General features: G+C 45.0%; 1 protein-coding gene across 3 annotated transcripts in view; it reads right to left on the minus strand.

Annotated features, from left to right (window-relative positions):
* The window catches only part of TIE1 (tyrosine kinase with immunoglobulin like and EGF like domains 1), a 154,415-nt gene that overhangs the window by 69,140 nt on the left and 67,821 nt on the right, over positions 1–17,454 (minus strand). For 2 of the 3 annotated variants that reach the window (XM_033916487.1, XM_033916485.1), the window contains 2 exons: positions 16,748–17,038; positions 1,117–1,407 (listed from right to left, as the gene is read on the minus strand). In XM_033916487.1, coding sequence (XP_033772378.1) covers positions 1,117–1,407; positions 16,748–17,038 — 582 coding nt within the window. The remainder of the gene's footprint in view (positions 1–1,116; positions 1,408–16,747; positions 17,039–17,454) is intronic. The other variant, XM_033916486.1, reaches the window with a different exon arrangement.

Genomic DNA, 17,454 nt, shown 5'->3' on the forward strand with positions numbered 1-17,454 from the left:
AAAGAAAAGAAAATGGTGGTGAACAGCACATCCAAGTAGCTTGGACAAGAAAGGGAATTAGTTAGAAGGGCATGTAGGGTCCAGTGAAGATTTTTTACAGACTGGCATAACTATGGCATGCTTGAAGGTATCAGGAACAGTTGTAGTGGAATGTGAAAGACTGAGGATATGACAGTGGGAGAGATAGTGCTAAGTAGATGGGTGGAAATAGGGTCAGAGGAATCAGTAGTGAGTTTGGAGGTGGAAAGATTTCAGAAAAGGTGGCAGGGAGGTTGACAGAATGGACTGGGAAGGCTAATCTTGTGAACCTTGTTGTGGAAGTACTCAGCCATAGTCTGGGGAGAGAGCGAAGGGGGTGGGGGGAAGAGTTTGGAGGTGAGGGCAATTTGAGTAGGGAGTACAGTATGGCAAAAAGACAGTGGGAGTTGGATCTGAAACTTAGTTAAATGGGTGAAAGAGCAGTCTTGAAGGAGGAGGAATTTAAAATGCATAAATATGCAATTTTAGCCAAAGACATTCAGCAAACTGGGCATAAGAGCGTAAGTAGTGGATTTTGGAGTTCAGTCAGGGCTAGGGTTTGGTACACCTCACAGAATGTGAAATGGGAGGAGGGAGGGTATCCAGAACAGAGGAAAGAACAGTATTATAGAAAGAGATTGGATTGGCCACTGTGAGAACAGGCTACTGGGCTTGATGGACCATTGGTCTGACCCAGTAAAGCCATTATGTTTTTATGGGAATGCCAGCCCATGAGTTTTGAACATTCTCATTTCCTTCCACAGAGGAAGCAGAATGGTGGAAAGTGATGGTACGTACAAGTTCCCACAACTGCTCCTGCAAGCAACAGAGCCTCAGAAACTCCAGCTCCTCCTGGTCTTTTAGTTCTTCCTTGCGTTCTTCTGGTAGAGCCTACCAGTCCCCCTGCTCCAGCCAAGGTTTCCCTTTCCCAGTGCAGGGTTTTGCTATTAAGCCCCCATCTAGTTCACCTAATGAAAAAAACGTGCCCAGCTTGTATCAGGATCCCCCATTATTTAGCCCTGCTACCATTGGCTCTCTATTGTTTTCCCTCTCCCCAAAACCCCATTATCATTCTCTCGTGACCTCTTTGTCCCTTACCATCACTGTGCGTTTTTACTTTTACAGGTTGGCTCCATTCTCCTGGTCCTTTGGAGTTGGCTCGGACCCGGAACTGGTACTCGGTGCTGGCATTTAACCCTTTTATAATCCTTCGTGTCTCATTTTCATTCAGAGTGTCTATCCACAGTTGCTCACCATGGACCACTAAAGGCTGACATTCAATAGTAAATTTCACTACTCCTCCATTGGGATCATCTGGAGGAAGCCAGGTCAGCTGTACAGCATTGTTTGAGATAGCTTCTGCTTGCAAATTCCGTGGTGATGATGGCCCTAGCACAGAATGAAGAGCACACAGATTACTGCAAAGGTCTCATGACCAAGCTTTGATTATAGTCAGTACTGTTTCAACAGTTTGCCACAGAGTCACAAAGTTACTTATCCCAAAACCTTGTAGAATGATCTTTAGCTCAGCACCTGGCACAAATGCACCAATAGCTAAATTTGGCAGACACCCAATCAGCCCATGAGCTGGCATTCCCACCCTCATCCATTCCGACATCTGATACAGAAGCGCACACAACAGCTGGCATTCCCACCCTCACCCATTCCAACATCTGATACAGAAGCGCACACAACAGCTGGCATTCCCACCCTCATCCATTCAGACATCTGCTACAGAAGCGCACACAACAGCTGGCATTCCCACCCTCATCCATTCCGACATCTGCTACAGAAGCGCACACAACAGCTGGCATTCCCACCCTCATCCATTCTGACATCTGCTACAGAAGCGCACACAACAGCTGGCATTCCCACCCTCATCCATTCCGACATCTGCTACAGAAGCGCACACAACAGCTGGCATTCCCACCCTCATCCATTCCGACATCTGATACAGAAGCGCACACAACAGCTGGCATTCCCACCCTCACCCATTCCAACATCTGATACAGAAGCGCACACAACAGCTGGCATTCCCACCCTCATCCATTCAGACATCTGCTACAGAAGCGCACACAACAGCTGGCATTCCCACCCTCATCCATTCCGACATCTGATACAGAAGCGCACACAACAGCTGGCATTCCCACCCTCACTCATTCCGACATCTGCTACGGAAGCGCAAACAGCTGGCATTTCCACCTTCACTCATTTTAGCATCTGCTACAGAAGTGCATACAAGAGCTGGCATTCCCGCCTTCACCCATTCCAACATCTGTTATAAAAGTGCAGAAAATAACTGGGAGAGAAAGATTTTTCATGATTTCCCCATTACTCTGATTGAACCTTTTCTCATCATCTGTGTAGAAATGATTTCGTAATCTAAGTCAGAGGTATTATTTCTCCTCAGCTTCTTTAGATCAGGGGTTCTCAACACACTGCTTGGGACATACATAGCCAATCAGGTTTTCAGGATGTCTACAATGATATACCGTATTTTCACGCATATAACGCGCACGTTATACGTGTTTTTACAAACCGTGCATACCCTTGTGCGGTATACGCGTGAGCGCGTTGTACAACATTTTTTTTACATAGTTCCCCCCCCCGACGTCCGATTCACCTCCCGCAGGACCACTCGCACACACCCTCACCCCGAAGGACCGCCGACTCCCCGACACGATCGGGGCAAGAGGGAGCTCAAGCCCTCTTGCCCCCCGACTCCCCAACACGATCGGGGCAAAAAGGAGCCCAAGCCCTCTTGCCCCGCCGATTCCCCAACTCCCCGACAATATCGGGCCAGGAGGGAGCCCAAGTCCTCCTGGCCCTGGTGACCCCCCCCCCGCTAGTTGTTCGGGCCAGGAGGGAGCCCAAACCCTCCTGGCCACGGCGACCCCCTAACCCCACCCTGCACTACATTACAGGCAGGAGGGATCCCAGGCCCTCCTGCCCTCGACGCAAACCCCCCTCCCCCCAACGACCGCCCCCACAAGAACCTCCGACCGCCCCCCCAGCCAACCCGCGACCCCCCCAACCCCCTTCCCCGTACCTTTCTGTAGTTGGCCGGACAGACGGGAGCCAAACCCGCCTGTCCGGCAGGCAGCCAACGACGGAATGAGGCCGGATTGGCCCATCCGTCCCAAAGCTCCGCCTACTGGTGGGGCCTAAGACGCCTGGGCCAATCAGAATAGGCCCGGGAGCCTTAGGTCCCTCCTGGGGGGCGAGGCCTGAGGCACATGGGCCCAACCCGACCATGTGCCTCAGGCCCTGCCCCCAGGAGGGACCTAAGGCTCCCGGGCCTATTCTGATTGGCCCAGGCGCCTTAGGCCCCACCAGTAGGCGGAGCTTTGGGACGGATGGGCCAATCCGGCCTCATTCCGTCGTTGGCTGCCTGCCGGACAGGCGGGTTTGGCTCCCGTCTGTCCGGCCAACTACAGAAAGGTATGGGGAAGGGGGGTGGGGGTGTCGTGGGGGTCGGCCAGGGGTGTCGGGTCGGCTGGGGGGGCGGTCGGAGGTTCTTGGGGGGGGCGGTCGTTGGGGGGAGGGGGTTTGCGTCGAGGGCAGGAGGGCCTGGGATCCCTCCTGCCCGTAATGTAGTGCGGGGTGGGGTTAGGGGGTCGCCGTGGCCAGGAGGATTTGGGCTCCCTCCTGGCCCGAACAACTAGGGGGGGGGGTCGCCAGGGCCAGGAGGACTTGGGCTCCCTCCTGGCCCGATATTGTCGGGGAGTTGGGGAGTCGGCGGGGCAAGAGGGCTTGGGCTCCCTTTTGCCCCGATCGTGTCAGGGAGTCGGGGGGGGCAAGAGGGCTTGAGCTCCCTCTTGCCCCAATCGTGTCGGGGGTGCCAAGGTTGGCTGGGGCAAGAGGGCTTGAGCTCCCTCTTGCCCCGATCGTGTCGGGGAGTCGGCGGGGCAAGAGGGGAAGCAGCAGGACACCAGTAGGAGCTTCTACATGATGGGGGGGGTCGGGAGGCTGTGGGGGAGCAAGCGGTCCTTCAGGGTGGGGGTGCGTGCGAGCGGTCCTTCGGGGTGGGGGTGCGAGCGGTCCTGTGGGGGGGATGAATCGGACGTCGGGGGGGGCATCAGGCTTTCAGGGTGGGGACAGGACTTCAAGGGGGAGAGGAGAGTCGGGGCGGGCGACTGGAGAGTCGGGCAGCATGCGCGGTATATGGGTGTGCGCGGTATACAAAAATTTCTGTACATAAATTTGTGTTTTCCACGCGCTATACCCGTGTGCGCGTTTTACACGGGTGCGCGTTATCTACGTGAAAATACGGTATATGTAAATTTACCTTGTGGGTAAATTTATTGTGGGTAAATTACCACTCTCCCTATAGCTATGTGTATAGCAGCTTTTTCAGTGGGGGGCATAAGGTTATTTTTATTTTAGGGGAGATAGGGTGGAATTCTTCTGTCAGTCTGGGGGGCAATTAGGTCTTCTGTTAGGGGAATCAGAAAGGTGCTTTGCCAGTCAGCTGTTTTAAAAGGGGAAATCATGTTAGGTTGAGGGTCATTGGAAGTTGCAATCACATTTGTTGTGGAGGGAGGTTGGAAGGGGCAATCACATTAGATTAGGGCTTAATCACATTTGGTTGGGAGGGTTAGAAGGATTAATCATTTATGTTGGGAGAAATGGAAAGGATATTCAGTTAGGTTGGAGGGAGTGATTGGAAGAGGTAGCCATGTTAATTGGGGGTGGGATTTGAAGCAGTAACCATGTTAGGTTGGGGGAACTGGAAGGGATATTCATGTTAGGTTGGAGGGAGTGATTGGAAGGTAGCTATGTTGGGGGTGGAATTTGAAGCAGATTATGTTAGGTTGGGAGGACTGGAAGGGATATTCATGTTAAATTGAATGGAGTGATTGGAAGAGGTAGCCATGTTAGTTGGGGGTGGGATTTGAAGCAGTAACCATGTTAGGTTGGGGGAACTGGAAGGGATATTCATGTTAGGTTGGAGGGAGTGATTGGAAGAGGTAGCCATGTTAGTTGGGGGTGGGATTTGAAGAATTAATCATGTTGGGTTGGGGAGACTGGAAGGGATGGTCACATTTGGTTGGCGGGGAATGGCTAGATGTGTGGCCATAGGCAGGCATTTTTGCTTTGCTGGCAGCAGGGTACGAGCAGTTCCTGGGATAACTTGCATGGAAAGTGGTGCCATGCTTGTGCGGTAAGCGACTGCCCTCTGTGGTAAATGCAGTTTAGCTACAGAACATGCCCTTGCACTTGCCATACAGGCTTAATGCTTGGCACAGCTTTTAATGATGCCGTTATTTGGGAATCCTATGTATGGTGCCTATATCTACAGAAAAGAGTCAAAACAGGTCAAAAACAGAAGATCTATGAGGAACTCCACTTACGTGCCCAGTTACAGAATAGCACCTGAGGCCCTGATTGGTGGCACTTGCCCAATTTCCACACCAAACTCAAAATGTTTTAAATTGGCTTAAAAGGTATGCTAATTAAAAATGATTAAAAATTACCCCCCCCCCTTTTTAGCACAGGCTCCTGACGCTCATATGAAGTTGGGAGCAGCGCAGAGCATTCAATGTGCCACCTACGCCCAAGAAAACGCACAGAAATCAGCGTGGTGCCTACCCTCACCTACTTGAAAATTAGGTGTGGTTAGGGTGGAGTTTGAGCGTGGAATGCCAGTGAATTAGTCCTAATATAGCAGTGCCTAACTGGTGTCTAAGTCAAGTTAGGCACCAGTACATGTGATTCCATGAATGCGGCCTACCTTTGATTGACGTGTTTAAATGCAAATCTGAAAAGGGGGTGTAACAATGGGAGGGACATGGGCGTTCCCTTTAAATGCACGCAGACATTGCTCGGAAGACAACTGAAGATCAGGGAGGTGAAGGTGGCCTTCTCTGAAATCCTCCCTGTACCAAGAGCAGATGGAAAGAGACAAGGGGAATTGCAAGTGATCAACGCCTGGATGAGACGATGGTGCGAAGACGAAGGCTTCGACTTCGTGCGCAACTGGACGGCGTTCTGGGGAAAAAGTAAATACTACAGAAGGGATGGACTACACCTCAACAAGGAAGGAGCAAGAGTTTTGGCAGGCAACATGAAGAAAGCAATAGAGAAGGCTTTAAACTGAAGGACAGGGGAAAGCCGACAGTCGACCACCGGTCGATGGCACGGACAACAGGATGCCCCGACGTAGGAACAAAGGACTACTACTCATACACAAGAGAGGTCGACCTCACAGCCAACAAAGGAGAACAAGCAGGAAGGGACAACTCAGACACAGGAGGGGATGACCACACAGCAAACATGGGAGATAACACAGGAGCAGTAAAGGATACCGTAAATGAAACTGTAAGGACAGCCAAGAGCAGAAGGTCCAAAAAGGTAACACGAAGGGAACTTAGATGTATGTATACAAATGCTAGAAGTCTAGGAAACAAAATGGGAGAACTAGAGACGATAGCAAGACATGAGAACATGGATATCATTGGCATAACAGAAACATGGTGGAATGAAGAAAACAAATGGGACACAGTACTACAGGGATACAAACTATATAGAAGGGATCGAGAAGGGCAGAAAGGTGGAGGTATTGCCCTATATGTTAAGGAAGGAATAGATTCTGTTGGAATGATTACAACAGACAGGAAAGAGAAGCTGGAGTCCCTCTGGATCAAAATTCCTGGTCACAATGGCGCAGATACAAAAATTGGCCTTTACTATCGTCCCCCAGGACAGGCGGAGGTCACTGACTCAGAAATGATGGAGGAAATCAAACAAGTATGCAAGACAGGCAATGTAGTTATATTGGGAGACTTCAATTTCCCAGGAATAGACTGGAAACTAGGAGCCTCCAACTGCGGCAAGGAGGCCAAGTTCCTGGAGGTGCTAGGGGATTGCTTCCTGGAGCAAATGGTAAAAGAGCCGACAAGAGGCGACGCCACCTTGGACTTGGTCCTAAATGGTCTCACCGGACCGATAACAGAAGTAGAAGTCATGGTTCCACTGGGAACGAGTGATCACAATGTAATCAACTTTAAACTTGACATCGGGAAAGGGAAACATTCCAAAACCTTAACCACCACCTTAAACTTTAAAAAGGGTAAATACGATTGCATGAGAGCCATGGTAACAAAACGACTCGAGAAGATGGTGGACAAACTTGAAACAGTAGACCAGGCATGGTGCCTATTGAAAAATACTATTGCAGAAGCACAAGATCTCTACATTCCGAGGATTTCCAAAGATCGGAGAACTAAAGGCAAAGGAGAACCAGCATGGCTTACCATACAGGTGAAGGAAGCCATAAAAGAAAAGAAGGACTCTTTCAAAAAATGGAAATGCACGAAGACAACCGAAGCCTGGAACAAACATAAAGATGAACAGAAGAAATGTCACAAGGCGGTGAGGGATGCAAAACAGGACTATGAGGAAAAAATAGCCCGGGAGGCCAAAAACTTCAAGCCCTTCTTTAGATACGTGAAAGGGAAAAAACCTGCAAAAGAGGCAGTGGGACCCTTGGACGACATGGGAAGAAAAGGGTACATCAAGGAAGATAAACAAATCGCAGACAAACTAAATTCCTTCTTTGCGTCTGTCTTTACGAAGGAGGACACCTCAACAATACCTGAAGTGGAGAAACTGTTTACAGGAGAAATAGAGGACAGCCTCACCACAGTTGAAGTGAACTTAGATCAGATATACTACCAGATCGACAAATTTAAAAGTGACAAATCCCCTGGACCGGATGAAATTCACCCGAGAGTCTTGAAGGAATTGAAGGTCGAAATCGGAGAGTTACTGCAAAAACTTGCAAACCTGTCAATCAGAACTGGTCAGATACCAGACGACTGGAGGAAAGCGAACGTCACGCCAATTTTCAAAAAAGGATCGAGAGGAGAACCGGGCAACTATAGACCTGTGAGTCTTACATCTGTCCCCGGCAAGATGATTGAATCACTGATCAAGGATAGCATAGTTCAGCACTTGGACACACATGACTTGATGAAACCCAGTCAACATGGATTCAGGAAAGGGAAATCGTGTTTGACGAATTTACTCCAATTCTTTGAGACCGTGAACGAGCAAATTGATAGTGGAAAGCCGGTGGACATAATATACTTGGACTTCCAGAAAGCATTTGACAAAGTTCCACACAAAAGACTTCTTAGGAAACTACAAAGCCATGGCATAGAGGGAGATATACAAAGATGGATAGGCAAATGGCTGGAAAACAGGAAGCAGAGAGTGGGCATAAATGGGAAGTTCTCCGACTGGGAGAAAGTGACTAGTGGTGTACCCCAAGGCTCGGTACTTGGGCCGATCCTTTTTAATATTTATATCAATGACCTGGAAAACGGAACATCCAGTGAGATCATCAAGTTTGCAGACGACACAAAACTCTGCCGGGCAATCAGATCGCAGGAGGACAGTGAGGAACTCCAGAGCGACTTGTGTCGGTTAGAAAAATGGGCGGAGAAATGGCAGATGAAGTTCAACGTGGAGAAATGCAAGGTAATGCATTTAGGCAGTAAAAATAAGGAATACGAGTACAGAATGTCAGGTGCAACTCTGGGAAAAAGTGAACAAGAAAGGGATCTGGGTGTACTGATAGATAGGACCCTGAAGCCGTCGGCACAATGCGCGGCAGCGGCAAATAAGGCAAATAGAATGTTGGGCATGATAAAGAAAGGAATCTCGAGTAGATCGGAGAAAGTTATAATGCCGCTTTATAGGGCAATGGTCAGACCCCACTTGGAATACTGCGTCCAACATTGGTCTCCCTACTTAAAGAAGGATATAAAACTGCTGGAGAGGGTGCAGAGACGAGCAACTAAACTAGTGAAGGGTATGGAGAAACTGGAATATGAGGATCGACTTAAAACACTGGGATTGTTCTCCCTTGAGAAAAGGAGACTGCGTGGGGATATGATCGAAACCTTCAAAATACTGAAAGGAATCGACAAATTAGAGCAGAAAAAACTATTTACATTGTCCAATTTGACACGGACAAGAGGACATGAAATGAAGCTAAGGGGGGGCAAGTTCAGGACTAATATCAGGAAGTTCTGCTTCACACAGAGAGTGGTTGACATCTGGAATACTCTCCCAGGGGAGATTATTGTGGAATCGACAGTCCTAGGCTTCAAAAGCAAACTAGATGCATATCTCCTTGAGAGAGGCATATAAAGATATGGTTGGCTATAAAATAAGCCAGGTGTATACCTAGCAGGGCCTCCGCGTGTGCGGATCGCCGGACTTGATGGACCGAAGGTCTGATCTGGAGATGGCGCTTCTTATGTTCTTATGTTCTTAGAATTAGGGGATCCACACTGAACTTGCACACCTAGTTTCAGTTGGGTGTAAATTCTGGTGTTGTAGGTTATTCGGTGAAGGCCCTTTAAAAATACCCTTTATCAATAATACAATAGATAAATTATGAGTTGGCATAATCCAAGACAGGAGTCCACACCTTAAGGTAGGTTAACATGGAATTAGATCTTTCCGCAGCAACTTTCTCATATTTAGAGTATAGACATACAATGTTTTTACTTTATTGTGGATATGCCGTATTGATATGCTGTTCATTTTACCTGCATACCATAATTACTGATTGCATTCTCTTCTGCAAGATTTGACTGTTGCTTGTTGTTCTTTGTTTGTATGTTGCTCTGTTTTAAATGCAATAAAACTTATTGAACTTTAAAAATAAAAATTAAAAAATACCCTTTATCAGTGATTTTTATGCAAACCAATATTTGCTGCTATATCTTTAATCTAGCCCTTAATATTTAGCATGTGCAAAAAAGACTTACCTGACCCAGTGTTAGCTAACTATTTCTATTTTTCATTGTTAGGTCTGCAGGGGTGAAAAAGGATTTTTATTGGAAAACCTGATAGGGAAAGAGAAGGGGATGGGATATGATATATTGCCTTTCTGTGACTACAATCAAAGTGGAGTGCAATGGATTTTTTGGAGTCACCAATGTAAAGAAATATCTGGTGTTCCTTTATTTCAATGACATGAATAAAAAGAATATTTCTAGTAGCAAGAGCAGATGGTTCAAAAGCAAAAGCAAGGATATCCTTCTCCTGAACTTGTTTAGCTATTGTGTAGAAGTGGATAACGTTACACCGTATGATTCTCATTATTGAGAAGACTTTGGTGTGCTGGACCCATATAGTCAAGATAACCCTAGTTCTTCTGTTCAACCTGGCTGTGTAGTTTGATGAGACTTTGACATCTGCCCAGGTGGGCAGTGAGAAGGGGTATCAGACCTTATTTTTTTTGCATAAACAAATAAAGCTAGGGAAACGTGGTTTGGTGCACGTATGTAGGCGATCCTAATGCACATGCTTGAATTTTTTCCCACCTACAGAAGCTGTCCGTCACCGGCAGTGAGTGAGGACGTGTAAGTGAGCGCCGTCCGATTTTCATTTTTGCCAAAATAACATAAAAATTTGAACAATGCTACTGCATTAAATTTTATGTAAAGCTTGGCGATTCCCAAGTGGAAACGATCTGCAAAATTCAACAGGCCTTTGGGGACGAAGCAATGGGCACCACACAGATAGAGGAGTGGTACAACCGCTTCAGAGATGGTCGCACAACAGTGGACAGTGAAGCACATTCTGGTAGGCCCTCAACATCCAGAAATGAGATTGTCATTGACCAAGTGAGGACCCTGGTGATGCAGGATCATTGGAACACCAAAGGGTACTACCAAGAGGTTCTGCATCACCTCTGTAACACTGTGAGATGCAAACGGCCGGACCTGTGGACAGTGGGCAATTGGCAGCTCCATCACGATAACGCACCTGCCCATTCTTCACATTTGATACGGAGTTTCCTGGCCAAACACAACACACCTGTGATTCCTCAGGCTCCCTACTCTCCCGACATGGCGCCGTATGACTTCTGGCTTTTCCCCATGATGAAAATGCCCCTGAAAGGGACCAAATTTCAGTCATGAGAAGACATCATGCAGAATGCAATGGACCAGTTGCGAGCAATCTCAAAAGAGGTGTTCCAGCACTGCTTCAGACAGTGGCAGAACCATTGGAAGAATTGTGTGGCAGCCCAAGGGGACTACTTTGAGGGAGATTAGTATAAGATTGTATCTGAATATGAATATTTTTTATGAATAAAGGTCTGATACTTTTTGAACAGCCCTCATATTATATTAAGAAAGCTGCAGACAGTGCAAAACTTAATTGATCTGTGGCAAATTTTGACTTTGGTGTACACCCTATTTACGACTCATTTGAATTATGCCAATGCAGTGTTGTCTGGGTTGACAGAGAGTAATTTTTGAAAGCTGCAAACTTTGCAGAACTCGGATCTATGAATGTTGTCAAAGATGGGGCCTAATGAACATGTTACGCCCCTGTATGTTTTACTAGGTCCAATTTAAGATTTTCTTGTTAACTTTTAAGGCGATTCATTCCAAACATTCCACACTTCTGGGAGATTTCATTAAGACCCTAACCGCCCCTCCACGGCGAACCCACACTACTTGAGGCTGCCTGAGACACAAACCGTATAATCCACCTATGGCCTTCCTGGCCAATTCTTCGCCTTCTTGGCAAGGCCATGGGTGAGACATAGTGCACCTGCCACCTACTAGTTGTCAGATGTCTCCTATACTACTTGGAACCCATTCTGAGCTCTTGGGGAGGACGACCTATACAATTAAATAAATGATGTGGTATGTACCTTTGAGGTTATTGCGATCCTGTTCAGGTTCCAGCTATTTGTAACACTAGACTGGAGGCAAACGTAAAGGTGCATTTTTTGCATTGCCTCCTGTCCTTTGGAACAGCCTCCCAGAGGATTTACGGACAGTGCAGTTTATGGCCTTGTTTTCAAAAATAGTTAAAGGCTTTTGGGGTTCCCCTACCAGATGGTAAGCAGGCTTGACAGGGAGGATTTTCTGTGCAGGCACTGGGGGGAAGGGTTTTATGTGTTTGCTATTGTTGAGGTCTGTCCTATCAAATTATGGAGTTCCTTTTCGTATTTGATTTATGGTTTTCTTTTTAATATTGTACACTGCTGCATTTGCTTTGGGCTTTAGGAGATATATCAATTTAATCAAACTGTAAAACTTTAATAAATCAAATCTAAAAATCTTATATCTGTTCTGTAAGAGGATCTGATTAACGACAGCCATTTTTGGGTTATGGATCTACCGGCAGTCTGGCTCTGCTACCGCTTTATTTTGGTTTAAGTACATAAAATAATTGGTTAGGTGTTTTAACAAACTTACTGGCGCTAAAAACCTCTAGCATAGCTTGATAAAAGCCACCCTTAGGTTGACAAAGAGATAGGGAGATTACTTGAGTGTAGCAAATTTCAGATTAGTGAGTCAGAGTATTGTGATGCTGTGTTTTGATTATTGAGTGGATGACAGGTCACTAGAGCTCTGACTGGATGTTCACGATTTCTACTGAAACAACTGCTTAAACCGGAGCACCCTTTAGAGCAGGGGTGTCCAACCCGTGGCCCAAGGGCCGCATGTGGCCCCGTGAAGTATTTTGTGTGGCCCTGGTCGAGGGCGATGCAGTGTTTTCCTCTGCTGCCCCCGGGTGTTTACCGTCTTGCCAGCTCCCTCCTCTGTCTTGCTGCAGCGTTTGCGCATTTGTGCGGCCCCAGAAACATTTTTTCCAGCCAATGCGGTCCAGTGAAGCCAAAAGGTTGGACACCCCTGCTTTAGAGAATAGCACACAAATTTGGGCACCTTTTACTGTGCAAATCTGTAATTTAAGATCAGGTTTACAATAAAAATAATTGAAATAAAAAATAAATAATATAAAATACCAATACTACAAACAGTGCAAGACAGAAAATAACAGGCTGGCTTAAACCAAAGGTCCTATTAAAATAATGCCCTCTTATCTAAATCAATTAAAGTGTGTTATTATATCAAACCATCTACCCAAATTTATAGATGAATACCAATTAAAAAATAATAAATAATAATGATGTGATAATGATGTTCTCACCAAGATGATATCAAATAGATATAAGGACCACGATTTGGGGGGGGGGAACCATCACAGCAGCATCATGTTCCCTCCTTGATCGTCTACAACTGTGGCTTTATACCAAACCAATCAATAAAACAAGCAGGGTAACCAGTACCGGTATATATTTGCATTGTGTAAATCACACTTATCTGTATATCCAGCTGCTTGTAATTGTTGCTGTGTGATGTCCAAGTTGGGTCCAAAATGGTGAATAAGTGTCCAGAAAGTGCCTTTAAAACTAACGTCCTTTATTTTATAAGTTCGTGAAGGAAGTATTTAAATATTCTGAGAATGGACTTCTTCCACTTCATAAAATATATCTTATGCTGGTATCAAAAAACAGACCTCTTTTCCAGCGGCTTCTTTAGAAGCTTCAAATATTTTCGAAACTTCAGAGGATGAGGTTGTTAGTCGAGCGACTCTTCCATCAAGATAAGGAGGCCCTTTAGACTTAGAGAAGCAAGATTTCCATGTTCCCAGACCAGGAGAAGGAGGTTCCTTGAACTAAAGCAAAATTTCAACTTAGATATCCTTTTGGACCAGAATTCCTATGTATTTTTTGAACCCTCCCAGTTGCAATTCTTTCTTGAAGGAAGGGGGTCTCAATGCAGAGCACCTCGGAGTGAGGCAATCCTAATTGACTCCAAGTAGAAAGGTCCATTTAATAATTTGAGGAAGTAATGCTACTATTTGATTTTCATTAGTTTCTTTCTTTTTTTGTAATTCTCTCAAAGATGTGAATTGTCTCCTTCTCATATGTGGGCTATTATAAGAGTTTTGAGCAATATTAATTATTTTAGGGCCTTTTAGGCATCTGTTTTGTTTTTTTCTTTGATGTAATTTGTTGGCCAAGTTCTTTTATTAATACATAATGTTTCATGTATTAATATAAATTGATAAATAAAAAGAATAAAACTAATGTCCTCGCATAATCCACAACAATTGCTGTTCTCCAACTCAAGCTGAGTTTCGAAAATCATCCTCACATAGTAACAATTTCAAGCAGCTGGATATACAGATGTGTGATTTACACAACGCAAATATATACCGGTACTGGTTACCCTGCTTGTTTCATTAATTGGTTATAGACGATCAAGGAGGGAACATGATGCTGCTGTGATGGACCAAATCGTGGTCCTTATATCTATTTGATATAACCGCACTGAGCACATCATCATCATCATCACATTATTACATTACATTACATTAGGGATTTCTATTCCGCCATTACCTTGCGGTTCAAGGCGGATTACAAAAGAGTTAAAGAGGGTGTTTTACAAAAAGATTTCTGGTCCTTTTTTGGGAAAAAAAGAGTAGAGCAGGTTGATTTGGGAGTTTGGGGGGTTAGAGTGATGCAAGAAGGAAGCTTGAGAGGTTAGGACTTTTTCAGGGATTTTTTGAAAAGTATAGTCTTTCTGAAAGTTTTGTAATCTGGGGTCGTTATCAGAAGATTGGTAATTTGGTTGTCTATTTTTGCTGCTTGAGTGGTTAGGAGGCCATCATATAGTTTTTTTTCATTTAACTTCTTTGATTGGCGGGTGTGTGAATGGAGTGTGAGTTTTCCTATGTCTGGTTGAGGTGGTTTGGATGAGGCAGTTGTTCAAATAGGTTGGGCCATCTCCGTTTAAAGTTTTAAATAGTAGACAGTAGAATTTGAATAGTATTCTTGCTGGAATTGGAAGCCAGTGAGAGTTGAGGTTTGCCTCTGTGATGTGGTTGTGTTTCCTCAATGAGTAGATGAGTCTTAGAGCTGTGTTTTGAATTGTTTATAGTTGTTTTGTTATTGTAGCAGGGCACGGGAGATAGAGGATGTTGCAATAGTCTAGTAGTCTTAGTATTAGTGATTGTACTATGAGTTGAAATTGTGTTTTTTTAAATTGGTATTCATCTATAAATTTGGGTAGATAGTTTGATATAATAACACACTTTAATTGATTTAGATAAGAGGGCATTATTTTTAATAGGTCAAACTGTAAATGCTATTTTTATTAAAATTTCCCATATAATAAATATAGTAATTAATTAAACCAAAGGTCCAATATGTTCAGTATCCTGCCTCTGAGAAAGACAAGTCCAGTTCACTTGGAGAACCAGTCAGATCCAAAAGAGGAAACCCCAGACCAAGTTGCTAACTACCCAACATGGAGCTAGACACAGGAAAGGAGATATGATTGAAGTCTACAAAATCCCGAGTGGTGTAGAACGGGTACAAATGGATTGATATTTTTACTTCATCAAAATTTAAAAAGACTAGGGGACATAGAAACATAGAAATATAGAACCAGACGGCAGATAAGGGCCACGGCCCATCTAGTCTGCCTACCCCAATAACCCTCCTCTACCTTTCTCTGTGAAAATATCCCACATGACAATCCCATTTGGTCTTAAAATCAGGCACGCTGTTGGCCTCAATTACCTGTAGTGGAAGATTATTCCAGCGATCAGCCACCCTTTCGGTGAAGAAGTATTTCCTGGTGTCACCGTGTAGTTTCCCGCCCCTGATTTTCCACTGATGCCCTCTTGTTGCCATGGGGCCTTTGAAAAAGAAGATATCCTCTTCCACCTCGATACGGCCCGTGAGATATTTGAACATCTCGATCATGTCTCCCTTCTCTCTACGTTCCTCGAGTGAGTATAGCTGCAATTTATCCAGCCGTTTCTCATACGGGAGATCCTTGAGTCCCGAGACCATCCGGGTAGCCATTCGCTGGACCGACTCAAGTCTCAGCACATCTTTGCGGTAATGTGGCCTCCAGAATTGTACGCAGTATTCCAGATGGGGTCTCACCATGGATCTATACAATGGCATAATGACTTCGGGCTTACGACTGACGAAACTCCTACGTATACAACCTATGATTTGTCTAGCCTTAGATGAAGTTTTCTCCACTTGCGATGAAGTTACAGGGAAATTTTTTCACTCAGAGAATAGTTAAGTTCTGGAATACATTGCCAGAGGTTGTGGTTAATGTAGCTGGTTTTAAGAAAGGTTTGGACAAGTTCCTGGAAGAAAAGTCCATAGTCTGTTATTGAGATAGACATGGGGGAAGCTGCTACTTACCCTGGATTGGTAGCATGGAATGCTGCTACTATTTGAGGTTTTACCAGGTACTTGCGACCTGGATTGGCCACTGTGAAGACGGGCTACTGTGCTAGATGGATCATTGGTCTGATCCAGTAAGACTATTCTTATGTTCTTAAGGCTGCACAGAATGAAAAAGCAGCTTTTGTGAAACCCACGGAAGCTGCGCTCACACCACACGCAGGATTCTTGTGACCCTAGGGAAGTCATCTTTCTCTGCCTTACATTATAAGCTTCCTTTGGGCAGAGAAATAACTTATGTATCGGATTCTAACTCACCTAGGAATCAGATTTGGAAAAGGGAAATACAGTAATTACAAATTAAAATGCTTATTACACCTCCTCTCCAGAAAGTTATCCAGACCATTTTAAAACTTGTCTAAATTTCTGGTATTCAGATTGTAGATTGAGAAAACACCTTTCAAAATGTGATTTAAATCTGTTCCCAGTATTTCATAGTTTATAATTTATTTCATTTTCTATACCCCCTAGCTTTAAAAAGATCACAGAGGTTTACAATCCCAAAATACAACATATAAGAAATCAAAGAGGAAGTCCAATCAAGAAGCTTTGCAGACCAGTCATGATTTTATAAACGTCTATCATTTCAAGGAAGATGTTTCATTTGTCTCACCCTTCTCTGCCACTTACCGGTGCTGTTGATTTTGATTTTGAAAGGATCTGAAGGAGTTCCCAGGCTGGTACAGTGATAGATCAGAACCACCAAGGTGTATTCTAGGTTGTACTGAAGGTTTGGGATACGAGCAGAATGAATCAGCATGGACGTGACATTCTCCTCATGGATCAGAACCATCTCCGGGTGGAAGAGACGCAGGATGAAGCCATTCCCTTTCACAGGACTTTTCGGGAGATGCCAGTTAACGTGCACAGTCCTCTTAGCCTCCACAGAGTATCCATCGATTACAGGCTTCACTGTAGGTTCTGTCAGAGTTCCCAAATACAAAAGCACCTTAATATGTAGCTGCTATACTCAGCCCTACCTGAGCTGCAGAGTCCCTGGACAACAAGAGTACCCCAAATCTGCAGGATGCACACACATAATTGAATTTTCATTGGACCCTCTCAATTACTATTTTCTTTCATTGCACTTCAAGCTGACCTTCTAAATTGCAGGCCACACACATGTCCACCCCTTGACTTGGCACACTACTACTACTAATTATTTCTATAGTGCTACTAGACATGCACAGCACTGCACATCAAAACACAGAAGAGACAGTCCATACTCAAAAGAGCTTACAATCTAGTCAAGACAGACTTCGACAAGAAGGTGCATCAATACACTGTGCTCATGTGGGGGAATTACAGAGGGAATAAGAATACAGATACTAATGCTT

Source organism: Geotrypetes seraphini, chromosome 12 (genome assembly GCF_902459505.1).
Source record: "Geotrypetes seraphini chromosome 12, aGeoSer1.1, whole genome shotgun sequence".
NCBI lineage: Eukaryota > Metazoa > Chordata > Amphibia > Gymnophiona > Dermophiidae > Geotrypetes > Geotrypetes seraphini.